General features: G+C 39.0%; 2 protein-coding genes and 1 pseudogene across 2 annotated transcripts in view; 1 reads left to right on the top strand and 2 right to left on the bottom strand.

Annotated features, from left to right (window-relative positions):
- Positions 1-3,946: 3,946 nt before the first annotated feature.
- LOC144631519 (uncharacterized) lies at positions 3,947-5,566 on the bottom strand. Its single transcript, XM_078489963.1, has one exon. It carries the CDS (start codon positions 5,564-5,566, stop codon positions 3,947-3,949), a length of 1,620 nt encoding a protein of 539 aa, XP_078346089.1.
- Positions 5,567-11,879: 6,313 nt separating this feature from the next.
- The window catches only part of LOC144632430 (gamma-aminobutyric acid receptor subunit gamma-4-like), a 57,150-nt gene continuing 53,266 nt past the window's right edge, over positions 11,880-15,763 (top strand). The window contains exon 1 of the mRNA XM_078491080.1: positions 11,880-11,930. Within this exon, the coding sequence (XP_078347206.1) occupies positions 11,920-11,930 (11 nt within the window). The 5' untranslated portion in view covers positions 11,880-11,919. The remainder of the gene's footprint in view (positions 11,931-15,763) is intronic.
- Positions 12,729-15,401, bottom strand: LOC144632432 (uncharacterized; annotated as a pseudogene).

The raw sequence follows: 15,763 nt of genomic DNA, 5'->3' as shown, positions 1-15,763 counted from the left end.
CAAATTAGATTTTGACCCCGAAATCTAATTTGCATAAATAAGTCTTAAACTACTTCGAAAAAATTGCAGACAACTTTTTTGCGATTCAGTACCTTTTAAACTATGGATTTCTGCAAAGAAACAATGTTCATGAAATGCCCACGGGAACAATTTTTCTGACACATGGCCCCAGACTATGGTGCCTGGGTCCCAGGTTGCCAATTTTCGCCAATTTTCGCGCCAAAACACGGCTTGCCGCGGCGAGTATCTTCTCGCTCTCGTTTTTGCAAAACTTTTCAACAGCAACGAAGTTTGGACGGTCTTTTCAGTCTCTGGAGGCTACGGTTCTGTCGACAATTCGTTCCAGAAGAAAGAATGGACGTATTAAAATACAAGGTAGGTGATAATTTTTTTTGCGACATACTAGTCCGTAAACAGTCAAAAGTTAATCGATATCCGGGACGAAACAAATCGGTATCGATATCAGCGAGTATTAAATGTTTGACACCATTTATTAAACTCGATTAGAGAAAGATAAATGTTTTTGTGAAGAATTATACTGAATTTAGCCTGCAGAACAGACAGTTTAGTGGGGAGCGAGGCTGGTTTAGTCACGTCGTTTTACTTCGACTGCAATTACCGCTATCATCGTATCTATAACAAAATTCTCGATTTTGATTGGTTCTGCGCGCGCCTATTTGTCGCGTAATCGGCGCGCGATCACGTGGGTGTCCAATTACAGGTATCCAATTTGAGCAACTTCAAATTGGATACCTGTAATTGGACACCTACGCCATCCGCGCGTCAATCACGCGCATTTGAATGGGTTTTTTCTTGCTGTTTTCTAACTTTTTGTGCAACCAATTGAATTTACCTTTGACTTTTTCTTACAGAAAAGGTTCCTAAAGACTTCCTAACCTCGAATTTTGTTATTGACACGATTAATTAGTAATTGGACCTCGTGTCGTACAATTCAGAGAGTAATCGTGCTCGTAACTTCAAATCCGATTTCGAAATGACTCGCCCGATTACTCCCTGAATTGTACTCCACTCAGTCCAATTACTATTACTTAAATTGCCGAAATATGATCCACATCAACTTACATCAACACCGCAAGAGTTGACTCAGGAGGTTTACCATTAAATCCTCCAGAAGGCACAGCAGATTTGATATTTTGTCCAGATTAGTGGTTTGGTTTGAAAATTAAATAAAATTCTCCGTTACAGTTTGTAACTTGTAACATGACTCTAATAACATGTGGCGACTGATGTGGCGACCTAAAAATCAGTGTCAGAGTACGAAACGAGCGAAACGAGACGAAATCACCGAAACAAGCAAAACCCATTACAATTGAGAGCTATTAAACCGTAAACAGGCTAACCGGAGTGCATAGTAGGCTAACAGGAGTGTATAGTAGGCTAACCGGGGTTTATAGTAGGCTAAACGAGGTGCATAGAACGGTAAGTGGCGGAAATCTTGAAGTTTTGCTTGTTTCGGTGATTTCGTTTCGTTTCGGCCGTTTCGGTTGTTTCGGCGGTTTCGTTTCGCTCGTTTCGTTTCGTTGTTTCGGGTTTTAGTATATGCCTCAGGGCCTGTTTACAAGCAGGCGGGTAACCCTAGCACATAGGGTTACCCTAGCACCTAGGGTTACCCTAGCGCTCCCACATTTCTTCTTTTTTTCATCGACGTGTTTACAAGGCGCTAGGGTTACCCTAGCAGCTAGGGTAACCCTAGCTGAGTGCTAGGGTTACCCTAGCTGCTAGGGTAACCCTAGCGCCTTGTAAACGCTCTGCTAGGGATAACTCGCCTACCCGGGACAACTTTATTTTGGCTCCAAAAAGCTAAATATGTTTAAAAATACCGACAAAAACAGCGAATTGTGACCAAGAAACATCGTGTTCATTCACAATTTGTCGTATTTTTGCATTGGAACGGAATTATTTTCGAATAACAGTTTCTAACGACAAAATTTTACAAGGTTAACTGAAGCGTAACCGGTGTAAGTTGACCCGGGTAAGTAGGGTTACCCTACCTGCGAATTTTGCTTGTAAACCCGGGCTATCTTCTAACCCTCTTGCTAGGGTAACCCTAGCACCTAGGGTTACCCTACCTGCTTGTAAACAGGCCCTCAGAGTACTGGTATCGTTTTATCTTACACGGGAATCTGGCCCGGGGGGGCACTCCCTTATATGGCCTATACGGGGACGTGCCACTGGATAGGATATGGTTTTTGACTCCTCCGGCCCTGAACAGGATATATAATTTTAAGCTCCTCTGTCCTAAACAGGGCCTGAACCTGTCCTAGACAGGGTATGGCTGCAAGACTGTCGTCCATGTATTTAAATTGTTTTCGCTTTCGCTTCTATAAAATGCATTATTTTATTTGGTGGGACAGGAGCCCATCAACTCTGGGCTCCTGGTGGGATCGGTGTTTTTGCATTTCAATTCGTCAAACATCGCGTACGGGACGCAATCACAATAAAGCGTAAATGATTGTCGATGTTGTCCTTTGTGTTAAATAGGGTCTTAGAATAGGGGGTGTTGTCCTACACAGGGTAGGTATTTTAAGTTTTTATTGTCCTAAACAGGGTCAGGGTATCAAACCCCCAGCGGCACCCTATACCTAAACTAAGGTCAAGTACCCACCCCGGCGAATCTGGCACGGTAAATGACCAACCCATCCATAATATTATGGACGAATTATGGACCACAACATATCCATATCCGGAGATCATTTAATTAACCAATTTATGAACACAGTTAGCCTGCGTTGCCGGCGTTCAAAGGGGAAGGAGAAGGGGAGTTCGAGCGCGAGGTGCGAGGAGTTCGAGCGCGAGATGCGAGGAGAGAGCGCGAAGCGCGCTAGAACACAGTATTTCAGCATCACAAAGAAAAAACCGTATGAACATGGATTACCTAAAATCAGTTTACTCAACCACGCGATTCGTCAATTTGACCAAAAAAGTTACGTGACTCGTGAACGATTCAGAAATTTTTTGGTGATTCGAGATTCAGACTCCCCCCCGCCACCATCCCAGACCCTGTACGTTACGTTGTCTTCGGTTTCGAGCTCGTGATTTCCGAAGTACTTCCATTGAGAACCCCCAGAGGACATTTTGTAGTGGAACACGTTTTGCTTTCTTGGGAGAACATAGACAGTAATTTTGACCAATTTGAGTGAAAATTGCATACATTGTCCCAGCTGGTGGTACAGAAAAACAAATTAAATTGCAAGGCTGCTACTAGGGCAAGGGCACTTTAATTTAAATCAACCAGTATTTCGACTAGCACAACTAGTCTTCTTCAGGGTCAGTGCTAAAATGGAAAAAAAATAACGGTTCCAAAATTTAAAATAACAACGTAAACAATAGTAGTTAATGATTAACTAGTATACAGGACAACCGAAAGTAACACTATATGAGGAGAAAATACATGAAAAAAGCATGAAAACACATACATGGGTCCCTGCATCTAAAAGTTTATTTGGTGGTACAGATATCATAGTAAATCGACAAATTTTTAAAAGAACAACGGCGCAAACTAATTGCACTCAAATTCGAAGACTGTTCTTTCGAGGTCCGAGATCTGTGATGAAAGCGTCTCGAGGAAATATGTTTTTTCCGGCCAATTCCAGAGGCGGTACCCGATTCTTCGATGTCGAAGTTGCATGCCTTGTGTAAATATTTGTATTCTTTACACGAGTCGAAAACTTTAACTCAAACAACTGCTCTCGTATGCTTCAATCGCCACGAAAACGGCATAAAAACAAACTTGAACAATGCAAAAATATTTCTACTTCATTTAAGTACAAATACGCAGCAGTAAAGCAGATTATAAGAAGCTTAAATATTTATTAAAGCAATTAGTGATGAAATCGGAGATTTTAATAATAAAATAATATTCATATGGGCATGTTGTAAGGAAATTAAGTGGAACGCGGCGCACTGTAGGAGAATTTCGCTGTTGTCAAGAAAACGGCATTTTGCACGGCTTATTCGGCGCGGACTCTTCGAAATGCCCATGTATTATTTGTAAAAGATTTGCGCTAGTCCATATAGCTATTGGCAGTACGTTCACAACCGCTACTAAAGTGTGTCTTTTCCATCTTCTTCGCCAAATAGCCATGACAGGCATATTCTGATAGCGAGTCTCGATCGCTAGAGATACGCTGGTGAAAAACCACTCAATCACAAGCTGAACTAAAGTATGAATGGCAAAGGACTGCAGTAACTTTAAAATGGAACCATTTTGTAAGTAAATAAATTGATACGAATACAAAAAGCCATTTACAGACACAATAGCTGTTGATTCAAACAACATGCTCATGATAGCGATATCAGCCATAAGTCTCTCACGGCGAGGAGTACGAAAACTTCCCCAAGAAGCTGATTTTCTTTTCCAAATCACGTGACAAACGTGATCAATAACAACCATTATGCTTCGTTCTATGACTTCTGCAGCGCCGTGTACTATTCCAAGTGCAGCAATGGATTGCAAATTGCCAAGATCTGCTTGTAAAACTCGAAACATGACCGCTGAGCCAAAGTACAAAGGTGCTAATAAGACATACGAATATCCCGGATGTGTGATGTTCCATAACCGCTGGGCACAAATTCGCGAGATTGCTTTAAGAACGACTCCAATGAGAGGAGCAAAGAGTGCGATTAGAAGTTTGCCTTCCTTATCTTGTTTGTTGTACGAAGGGTATACATAAACAGCTACAACAAAAGCGATAAGGATAGAAAAACACATCGGTAGTGCCATTTTACAAACGAGAATTGCCACCTTTTTTCTTGATTGTGGGAAAAAGTGTCGCGCGACTATATAAATCCCCCCAAATATACTGGAAAGAAAGCAAATGTAATGCGGAATTTGATAGATAGTGGGCAGCGTGTAATAAGGTGTTCCCACTGCTTGTAGAGCTACACAGTAAAGAAAATTTAAACAGTACGTTGTACAAGAAACAAGAACGAGTTTTCTTTTCAAGCCTTCTAACTGATAAGGTCGAAAGAGGAATAACAGAATAAAAAATATCCAAGTGTGATAGAACAATCTTGGAATCGCATCGGAAATGGTTTCCGCCCATTGCACACGAACTGGAATTAATCTCTTGGGATGAAAATCGCAGTTTAGTCCAGTTTTATAATAGACGTAAGAGATCAACACGTATGCTGCACCTATGATTGTAGCAGTGAAAAGTGAAATGAAAGCTCCGATGTATAATGATTTAGAAACTGTTTGAAAAGCCGATGGTCTGAGGTGCTTCCAAGCCATTGATTTATCTTCATCTTGCCGATCGTCCTGTGTTTCTTCGTTTTCCTCTGGCGAACACGCGTCTATAACCCTTATATCAAGACGGCTAGATGAGGAATAGTGGAAGCTTGTGACTTCTGTGTCGCTGTATTCTTGATAAATAAGCTCATTAACAGGACGATTATACCATTCTCGACCTGTGCCTTGTAAAGGATCGTAGCCAAACGACTCTGCTGTGAATTCAGGTTCTTCTGGGTTGTAGTGCTCTGTCACGCCTCGTGTAAAACTGAACACGATATGACCAAACACCTCTATCAATGTACTGCTACTCATTGCTGCTTGAAGACCTTATATTAAGACCTATTGACAACGACCTGTTGAATCTAAGAACGTTTCGTTTTGTTTGGCATTGTTTGCCGCAAAAAATCTTTTTATTTCATTTCAACTCGGAAGTCTACTGAATCTTGCTTACGAACCTTGAAATACCTTAAGGTTACTACTAATTTTAGCGATTTTAGCGAGTTGGGCGAAAATCGCTAAATATAGTACTTGCTAAAATTTATCCCGGTCAAATTTAATACTCGTTAATTTAAGTACCCTCCCACCCCAAAGGAAAACAAAATTAAACATAGTCGACTTGAAAAATTCTTTAAAAAATTGGATGCCGGTAACTTTGTTCCTTCTGGCAATGCAAATGTTCGTTCAATTTCAAGTGAGTTTATTCTTTTTGTTTATTTCCATCTTAGCTGTATGTTCATTGAAAACTGGTTTATATGATATCACTAATTTTCTAAAATCAGTTTCAGAAAATCGCTAAATTTAATGGTCGCTGAATCTTGCTCAGTAAAAATCACTAAAATTAGTAACTACTTACAAAAGTAACCTTAAGGTATTGATTTCTATACTGATCTCTTGATTTCTATCTATTTCTATAATTGTTTTTATTTATTTCTAACCGAACACGAGGTTTGCGAAATAAATCTAGTTTAGAGCTCTTCGTTTTGTTATTCTACAAGTTACAGGGCAGTTTTTTGTGAGTTGATAGCGCCATGTAAACGCAAGCTAAGGCCCGAAACTATCGATTACTAAATGTAATCTGTACTGACACTACTGACACTACTTGACACTACTGACACTACTTTAACAGCTGATGACAGGTTCGAAAGCAATTTGTAATGAATAAGCACAAGTAAATCATTTTTGATTTATTCGAAAAATAATCTCTCGCTTATTCGAACCCAGCTGTGTTTCTAAAGCCTAGCCTAATAAAATTAACAAACACTTGTGCGAAAACACTGCTTAACAAATGCTTACATGTTTAGCCAGGAGGTGAACCTTTTTACTTTGACAAAACATGCGTAAGTGAAGGAAAAATGGTCTTAAAAATATTCTGAAACGTTTCTTGCTCCCAAGAAAGCAAGGTTTGCTTACGTGTGGGTAACCTGAAAAAACGTTTATATCAGCAAAGTAACGATAGCCTAAAACCAAGAGTCTAGATGTCACCTATCAATGTTAAGCCGGTGGAGGGGGGGGGGGGGGGAGGGATGAAGCAGGGCTTACGGCGGGAATTTGAACGTCATTCTTGGCGCGCGGGTAGGGCTTTTCACTGATCTTGCTGTCCCTCGGGTAAGGCAATTTGAATTTTTTGGAATATTAGGACTATTGATTGAACATTGCTATTGCAAAATGGAGGTGTTTCATTCAGCATTTTGGCTTTGTGAGCAACTGTGGAACTGTTAAAATGATTTATAAAACGATCTCTGGTTAGAAAAATTAAGTCGATGGTGAAATACTTATTCAAAGTGTTTTTTCATGGTTAGATTTGAATTACAGTTCCACAGTTTAAAACTGGACGAGTAACCAGCGTAGGCCATGTTAAAAAGCCAAAATCTTTGGATTTGCAGTTTTACCATATATCAAACGACTCTGCCGTGAATTCAGGTTCTGGGTTGTAGTGCTCTGTCACGTCTCGTGTAAAACTGAACACGATATGACCAAACACCTCTTTCAGTGTACTGCTGCTCATTTCACTTGTTACGGTAGTTTGAATTTTAGGGATTTTTTTTCGTGCTAGGATCCTTTGCTTGGTAGCTTTTCAGTTTTTCTATTCTTGGCTTTCAAGAAAATGTTTCGCTGTTTATTTCCTGCAGCGTGTCAGCTTCAGATACATGGCACTTTTTTTGTCTTCACGCCAACGACAAGGTAATTCCAAGATATGTTAGTCACCAAAATTGCAGCTTCCAAAGAGTATGACATCCTTATCTGAAGTAGTCCGAGAATCGAGAACCAGCCGCCGCATCTTGGAGTAAATTATATTAGTAACCTTGAAGTTTGGCAGGAAGTTTAAACATTGTTTCTAAACAATGTTTAAAATACTTGACATTCCTTGTTAATTTTGCATTGGCTCTTTTTTTTTTTGAAATGCCTCTTTGCACAGCAACATTTTGCACAAAAAAAACTGCAAGAAATAGTAAAAGTTGAGGTCAGTAACGCCACGCATACATCGCCAGGCTGCTAAGTTACGCCAAGATGATATGCCAGCGGCCGGTTCTCAATTTTTGGACTACTTCAGACAAGGATTTCATAGGGTTTGAATGTTCTTTGGAAGCTGAAATTGTAGTGACTAACAACATATCTTTGTATTACTTTTCGGTTGGCGTAAGGAAAAAAAAAAGCCATTTTGGAATGAAATCTCCTTTAAGAAACTTTATCACCTATAGAGAACCAGATCATAATTCGGAATCTTAGCTTATAATGTGGCATTCATTCGGTCCCAAAACAAAGATTTTAAAAACAGGCAACTCTAAAATTCTCTTGAAGGAAGCTAAATTTGTCTTTTCCTTAAAGAGATGCCTTATTCTACACGTTTGGAGGCAACTTACCGGAGTTGCTATCTTCACAGAAAACAGGTGCTCTACATTAAAATAAAGTTGTTTTATCAAAAAAGGCGTAAAACCAGAAAAACTAATAATAAATAATAAAAAGTATTTTTATAGCGCCAAAATCCACTAATTGCCCATGGCGCTTTACAATAAAAATAATAATAAAATTATGTTAAAAAGTTAAAAAATCTAAAAATTTAAAAAAGTACAAATATAAGTTCAAATGTACCTAAAAAGTTAAATAATTAAAAAGCCTGTTTAAAAAGGTACGTTTTTACAGTGCGAATACTCGAACCGGGACAGTTTGAACAAAGTTAACCAATCACAACGCTAATTGAGAACAAAGAAAGGCGACCTTTTTTAGAAATGGACCAATAACGTCCAAGACCGCAAACAATAGATTTGCAACAAAATTTAAACAGACAACAACGTTTGAAACAGTTGTGGACCTCTCAGGAAACTTGCCTTGTATTTGATTGGGTAGTTTCGATCCTAAATTTTCACTGACTGCACCGAATTTTGAGTAGCGCTCGTAAAACCGTAATCAAAAGTTGGATTTCACAGGCTGAAAAATTCTTCAAAAGAAATTTTCTGATAAAATTGTATTGCTCTTCGTTGGTGATAGCAAAGTAAAGAATAACGAAGGACGCTTTTATTCACGACAGACGCGAAACGGGATGGAACTGTTTCAAAGGACGTCTCAAGTGCCTATTCCGTCGTATGCAGTGTCTTATGTCGCATGTGAGCAGAAAGTGAATAGAAACGTTCTTGATTTCATATTTGAAAAGTCAGTTGTTTTCACTCTTCTAAGTTACATACTCGTGTTTGTTGTGATTATTTTTTGTTTCTGACGAAAGACAAGGCAAGAACGATTTGGGATGCCGCCACAGCGACAACTGACCTTTCATATTTTATTAATGGCAATTTTGCTTTCGCCGCTTGAAATGAATTTTCTCCCATAAAAGTTTCAGTGACGTTAGTCTGTGGTAATTTTATAAAACCACAGAAAGATTGAAGACTCAATGACGAAACGGAACAAACTCCTCTTTCACGAAAACCGTGAGTTTACAAAGTTGTAACAGTAGATTACCGACAGAAAATGAGTCCGTGAGCAAACAAGCGAAAACAACATTCGACCTGATGTTTACATTTCATGTGGCCTCAAATCGTGTCAAAAAATGTAAAGTGATAACTTGTGGACAGTTATACGGCATTGACCGACGATATAAGTATTCTGTTTTCGTGAATTTCAAAGTCATACGAAGGTGTAAAAGCAATTTGTTAACATTGGCGAGGAAGTGACTCGCATCGATTTCAAGGCAACAGACAGAGCAAAGCTACTGAAAAGTTAGAGCGAAATGAAAATAATTACGGCGTGAATTTGATTTCACAGTCTTCATTTTATTTCCGGAGTGAAAATTTTCAAACAAGAGCGAACACAGTGTGGAATATTCAATTCACAACTCCTGGCCGTGAAGAGAAAATTCACGGTTCGTAGTTTGATTTGTAAACTTTTCGCGAAGATAATATTGTAACATACATCTTGAATAATTTGTCTAACTTTATCTATCTATGATCTCTATCTACGACCTCTTGAAAATTAAGGATCGAAACTAACCAATCAAAAACAAGGCGAGTTTCCTGAGAGGTCCGCAACTATTTGCAACGTTGTTGAGCTTTCAAATTTTTCTGTAAATCTATTGTTTGCGTTCTTGAACGTCATTGGTCTGTTAACGAAAAAGGTCGACATCCTTTGTTCTCAATTAACGTTGTCATTGGTTAACTTTGTTCCAACTGTCCCGGTTCGAGTATTCGCACTGTAAATGTCTCTTAAAAATGTCAATAGAAGGACTTAATCTAAGTTCAAGTTGGATTGTGTTCCACAGTCTTGGGGCTGCCACAGCAAATGCTTTCTCTCCATACGTTTTTAATTTTGCTTTGAGAGTCGCCAGAAGGTGCTGTGTAGATGATCTTAAAAATCCCCGAGAGGTGTGATAGTAAAGTAACTCTTTCATGTAGAAAGGCGCTGCCCCATGGAGAGCTTTGTAGACCAGTGAAAGAATTTTGTAAATAGGCCAATTCCGATATATTAATATTCTAACTTGCCTCCGAGGCTTGGAGAATAAAACAAAAGAAATGATTTATTCATTCCTGAACCTCGACGTGATATCATTTGTTTTATTCCCCCAAGCCTCGGAGCCAAGTTAAAATTTTAATATATTGGAATTGGCCTATTATACGATAGCGGACAGGTAACCAGTGTAGCTTCTTAAGCACAGGGGTAATATGATCGAATTTCCTAGTACGTGTAACAATTCGAGCTGCTGTATTTTGAACGGATTGTAATCTTGAAAGTATAGATGCTGTGGAAGACCATATAGCAGTGAGTTGTCGCACTGCAGGACAATTTGGCTGTCAAGAAAACGGCATTTTGCACGGCTGATTTGGCGCGGACTCATTGAAATGCCCATGTATAATTACTAAAAGGTTTGCGCTAGTCCATACAGCTATTGGCAGTACGTTTAAAACCGCTACCAAAGTGTGTCTTTTCCATCTTCTTCGCCAAACAGCCATGACAGGCATATTCTGATAGCGAGTCTCAATCGCTAGAGATACGCTGTTGAAAAACCACTCAATCACCAGCTGAACTGAAGTATAAATGGCGAAGGACTGCAGTAACTTTAAAATTGAATCATTTTGTAAGTAAATAAATTGATACATGTACAAAAAGCCATTTACAGACACAATTGCTGTTGATTCAAACAACATGCTCATGATAGCGATATCAGCCATTAGTCTCTCACAGCGAGGAGTACGAAAACTTCCCCAAGGAGCTGATGTTCTTTTCCAAATCACGTGACAAACGTGATCAATCACAACCATTATGCTTCGTTCTATGACTTCTGCAATGCCGTGAATTATTCCAAGAGCAGCAATGGATTGCAAATTGCCAAGATCTGCTTGTAAAACTCGAAACGTGACCGCTGAGCCAAAGTACCAAGGCGCTAATAAGACATACGAATACCCGGGATGAGTGATGTTCCATAACCGCTGGGCACAAATTCGCAAAATTGCTTTGAGAACGACTCCAATGAGAGGAGCGAAGAGTGCGATTAACAGTTTACCTTCCTTATCTTGTTTGTTGTACGCAGGGTATACATAAACAACAACAACAAAAGCGATAAGGATAGAAAAACACATCGGTATTGCCATTTTACAAATGAGAATTGCCACCTTTTTTCTTGATTGTGGGAAAAAGGGTCTCGCGACTAAATAAATCCCTCCAAAGATACTGGAAAGAAAGCAAATGTAATGTGGAATTTGATAGATAGTGGGCAGCGTGTAATAAGGTGTTCCCATGGCTTGTAGAACTACACAGTAAAGAAAATTTAAACAGTACGTTGTACAAGAAACAAGAACGAGTTTTCTTTTCAACCCTTTTAGCTGAAAAGGGCGAAAGAGAAATAACAGAATAAAAAATATCCATGTGTGATAGAACAATCTTGGAAGCGCATCGGAAATTGTTTTTACCCATTGCACACGAACTGGAATTAAACTCTTGGGTTGAAAATCCAGCCAGTTTTATAATAGACGTAAGAGATAACACATATTCTGCACCTATGATTGTAGCAGTAAAAAGTGAAATGAAAGCTCCAATGTATAGTGATTTACAAACTGTTTGAAAAGCGGATGGTCTGAGACGCTTCCAAGCCATTGCTCCATCTTCTTCCTGTTGGTCATTGTGTGTTTCGTCGTTTTTCTCTGGCGAACACGCATTTATAACCCTTATATTGAGAAGGCTAGATGGCAGATAGGTAAGGCTTGTAACTTCTCTGTCGCTGTATTCTTGATAAATAAGCTCATCGACAGGATGGTAATACCATTCTCGACCTGTGCTTTGAAAAAGATCATAGGCCAAAAGACTCTGCTGTGAATTCAGGTTCTTCTGGGTTGTAGTGTTCTGTCACGCCTCGTGTAAAACTAAACACGATACGACCAAACACCTCTAACAGTGTGCTGCTACTCATTTCACTTGTTACTGTTGTGCAAATTTTAACGATCTTTTCTGTGCTAGCATCTTTTTCTTAAAAGCTCTTCAGTTTTCTATTCTTGGCTTTCATGAAAATGCTTCGCTGTCTCTTTCCTGTAAGGAGCATGTCAGCTTCAGATACCGAGCCACATATTTTACAAAAGGTAAACCGGTTTGGAGTTTTTTTTTGTAAGAGCTTACTATAAAGGTATTAGTGAATTAAGAATACCTGGCAACATCAAATTTCCTAAAATGACGTATGTTATTGTAAGTGTCAACGATCTTAGCATTTCTTAGAGACGTTGAAGCAAACTGAAATATACTCCTCCCTTCCTAGAAAATGTTTCATTTTTATCCCGCATACACGTGCTAGCGCTTCCTGTGAATAGCGTGATAACGTATCGGGACGAACATGTTTGCAAAAAAGGCAGATTTGAATGGATTAAAGTACTATTGTCTTAAAAACGAGCGTTCAGATTCTTTAAAGGATAGGTCTGGCTATTCCCTACACCAGTTGTTGTCAACCACCAAAGGATAGATAACAAGCAAACTTGTTTTCCTTGTCTACGAATTTAATTTCAACAATTGTGTATTATTAAAATTAGTACAAAATGATATCTTTTTTTCAGGAAGTGATTTTTTCAGTTTCACGAGAGCTTGAACTACATGTAAAGCATGTGCAGTATACAGGATGTTTGAGTCCAGTTGATAAAAAAAAAGATATATAGATATTTTAAATGTGAAATTCTCAAAACCGGCGTTGAGTTTGAATAACTTGAATAGGTTGATAAAATTAAATTACACGGAACAGCTACCGATTCTTATCCCTGTATCAAACAATAGCGTCAGCTTTAATTAAAAAGAATGGTTTGAGTAAGTAAACAAAGTTATACAAGCCAGAGTACAAAAATCCACAGCAGCGGATTCCTACAATATGCTCATAATAGCGATATCAGCCAATATTCTCTTGGCGAGGAGTATGAAAACTCCCCAAGGAGCTGAATCTGATGTTAAGTACGTTCTTTTCCAAATCAGATGAGAATTTACATTTAAAATATCTTAGAATAGCGAGAGAATACGAATTGCCAAAATCTGCTTGTAGAACTCGAAATACATAACTCTTCCTCGGCTCATGAATAAGGTACTTTTGATTTCTTCAAAACAAATGGATCAACGCAGTGTCAGTTTATCGGTCCCTGTGTCACAAGTGTCGATTTTCAAGTAATATTCAAGCTATGCTCTCTCTATATATACCATTGCATAGCTCAGCAGCTACTTACAGCTTAATTGTCAGTCTCTGAGATGTAAACCTGATTCTCGGATGGCTGAAATTGAGTCGAACGTACTCGACGCACTGCAGGACAGTTTGACTGTGTCAAGAAAACGGCATTTTGCACGGCTTATCTGGTGCCGGCTCTTCAAAGTGCCCATGTACAATTTCTAAAAGGTTTGCGCTAGTCCATATAGCTATTGGCAGTACGTTTACAAGCGCTACCAAAGCGTGTCTTTTCCATCTTCTTCGCCACACAGCCATGACAGGCATATTCTGATAGCGAGTCTCGATCGCTAGAGATACGCTGGTGAAAAACCACTCACCAGCTGAACTGAAGTATAAATGGCAAAGGACTGCAGTAACTTCAAAATTGAATCATTTTGTAAGTAAATAAATTGATACAAGTACAAAAAGCCATTTACAGACACAATAGCTGTTGATTCAAACAACATGCTCATGATAGCGATATCAGCCATTAGTCTTTCACGGCGAGGAATACGAAAACTTCCCCAAGGAGCTGATGTTCTTTTCCAAAATACGTGACAAATGTGATCATTCACAACCATTATGCTTCGTTCTATAACTTCTGCAGCGCCGTGAACTATTCCAAGAATAGCGATGGATTGCAAATTGCCAAGATCGGCTTGTAAAACTCGAAACATGACTGCTGAACCAAAATAAAACGGCACTAACAAGACATACGAATATCCCGGATGAGTGATGTTCCATAATCGCTGGGCACAAATTCGCGAGATTGCTTTAAGAACAACTCCAATGAGAGGAGCAAAGAGTGCGATTAGAAGTTTACCTTCCTTATCTTGTTTGTTGTACGCAGGGTAAATATAAGCAACTACAACAAAAGCGACGAGGATAGAAAAACACATTGGTATTGCCATTTTACAAATGAGAGTTGCCACCTTTTTTCTTGATGTCAGGCCGAAGTGTCCCGCGAGTACATAAACCTGCACAGAGATATTGCAGATAAAGCAAATATAATGTGGAATTTGGTAGAAAGTTGGCAACGTGTAATATGGTGTTCCCATGGCTTGTAGAGCTACACAGTAAAGTACATCTAAACAGTATGTAATGCAACAAACAAGGGCGAGTTTTCTTTTCAGCCCTGTTAACTGGTAAGGGCGAAAAAGAAATAACAGAGTGAAAAATAACGAGGTGTGATAGAAAATTCTTGGAATCACGTCAGAAATTGTTTTTACCCATTGCACACGAATTGGAATTAATCTCTTGGGGTAAAACTTACAGTTTAGTCCAGTTTTATAATAGAGATAAGAGATCAACAGGTATGCTGCACCTATGATGGTAGCTGTTACTAGTGAAATCAAAGCTCCAATTACATTGATTTATAAGCTGTACTAAGGGCAGATGGCCTGAGTCGCTTCCACGCCATTGCTCTGTCTTCATCTTCTTGATCATGTTGTGTTTCTTCATTTTCCTCTGGCGAACACGCGTTTATAACCCTTACATTAAGACTGCAAGGTGGCAGATAGTGGAAGTTTGTGATTTCTCTGTCGCTGTATTCTTGATAAATGAGCTCATCAACAGGATGATAATACCATTCTCGACCTGTGCTTTGTAGTGGATCGTAGCCAAAAGCCTCTGCCGTGAATTCAGGTTCTTCTGGATTGTAGTGTTCTGTCACACCTCGTGTAAAACTGAAAACGATATGACCAAACACCTCTATCAAGGTATTGCTAGACATTTTACTTGTTAAGTATAGTGCGAATTTCAGCAATCGATTTTACGATCTTTTTCTTGGTAGCTTTTAAGCAATTTTGTTCTTGATAACTTCTCAGCTCCCTATTCCTGGCTTTCCGGCAAGAAAGCGTTGCGCTGTCACGTTCCTGTTAGCAGAGTGTCAGCTTTATAGCGTGCCACATATTTTAAAGAGGTGTAGACTTGGAGTTCTTTAAGGTGCCAACGTATTAGGGAATTCAAAATATTCGGAACCACATTTCTAGGAACTCATATTTTTGAAGAAAATTTGCAGTGCCGATCCTTTTTCCCATATTTTCATCATTCACTCGCTCTGCGCGCTTTATTTCTCTGAAATCATCGTGATTTAGTAAATTTTCGTTTCCGATTAAATATCAACGATCTTACTGTATTCCTAGTGGTTCTTACCCTCATCTAAATATAGTCTTCCCTTCTTATATTAGAAAATGTTTAGTTTTTTCCCGCAGACACGAGTTAGTTCTTCCTGTGAATAGTGCGGTAACTTACAGTGTCTAACATGTTTGCCAAATAGGCAGATTAGAATCCACTGATTTAAGTAACATTGTCTTAAATAAATGCCAGCGCAGATCTTTTAAATCCATTGCTGTTCGTGC

The sequence above is a fragment of the Oculina patagonica genome, chromosome 12 (genome assembly GCF_052425735.1).
Source record: "Oculina patagonica isolate OP01 chromosome 12, crgOcupat, whole genome shotgun sequence".
NCBI classification, from domain to species: domain Eukaryota; kingdom Metazoa; phylum Cnidaria; class Anthozoa; order Scleractinia; family Oculinidae; genus Oculina; species Oculina patagonica.
Note: the sequence above shows the minus strand (reverse complement) of the source record. Positions and strands in the feature narration are given on the sequence as shown.

Coding starts and splice junctions, on each gene's coding strand:
- LOC144631519 (XM_078489963.1), bottom strand. CDS start 5,566: ATGAGTAGCAGTACATTGATAGAGGTGTTTGGTCATATCGTGTTCAGT.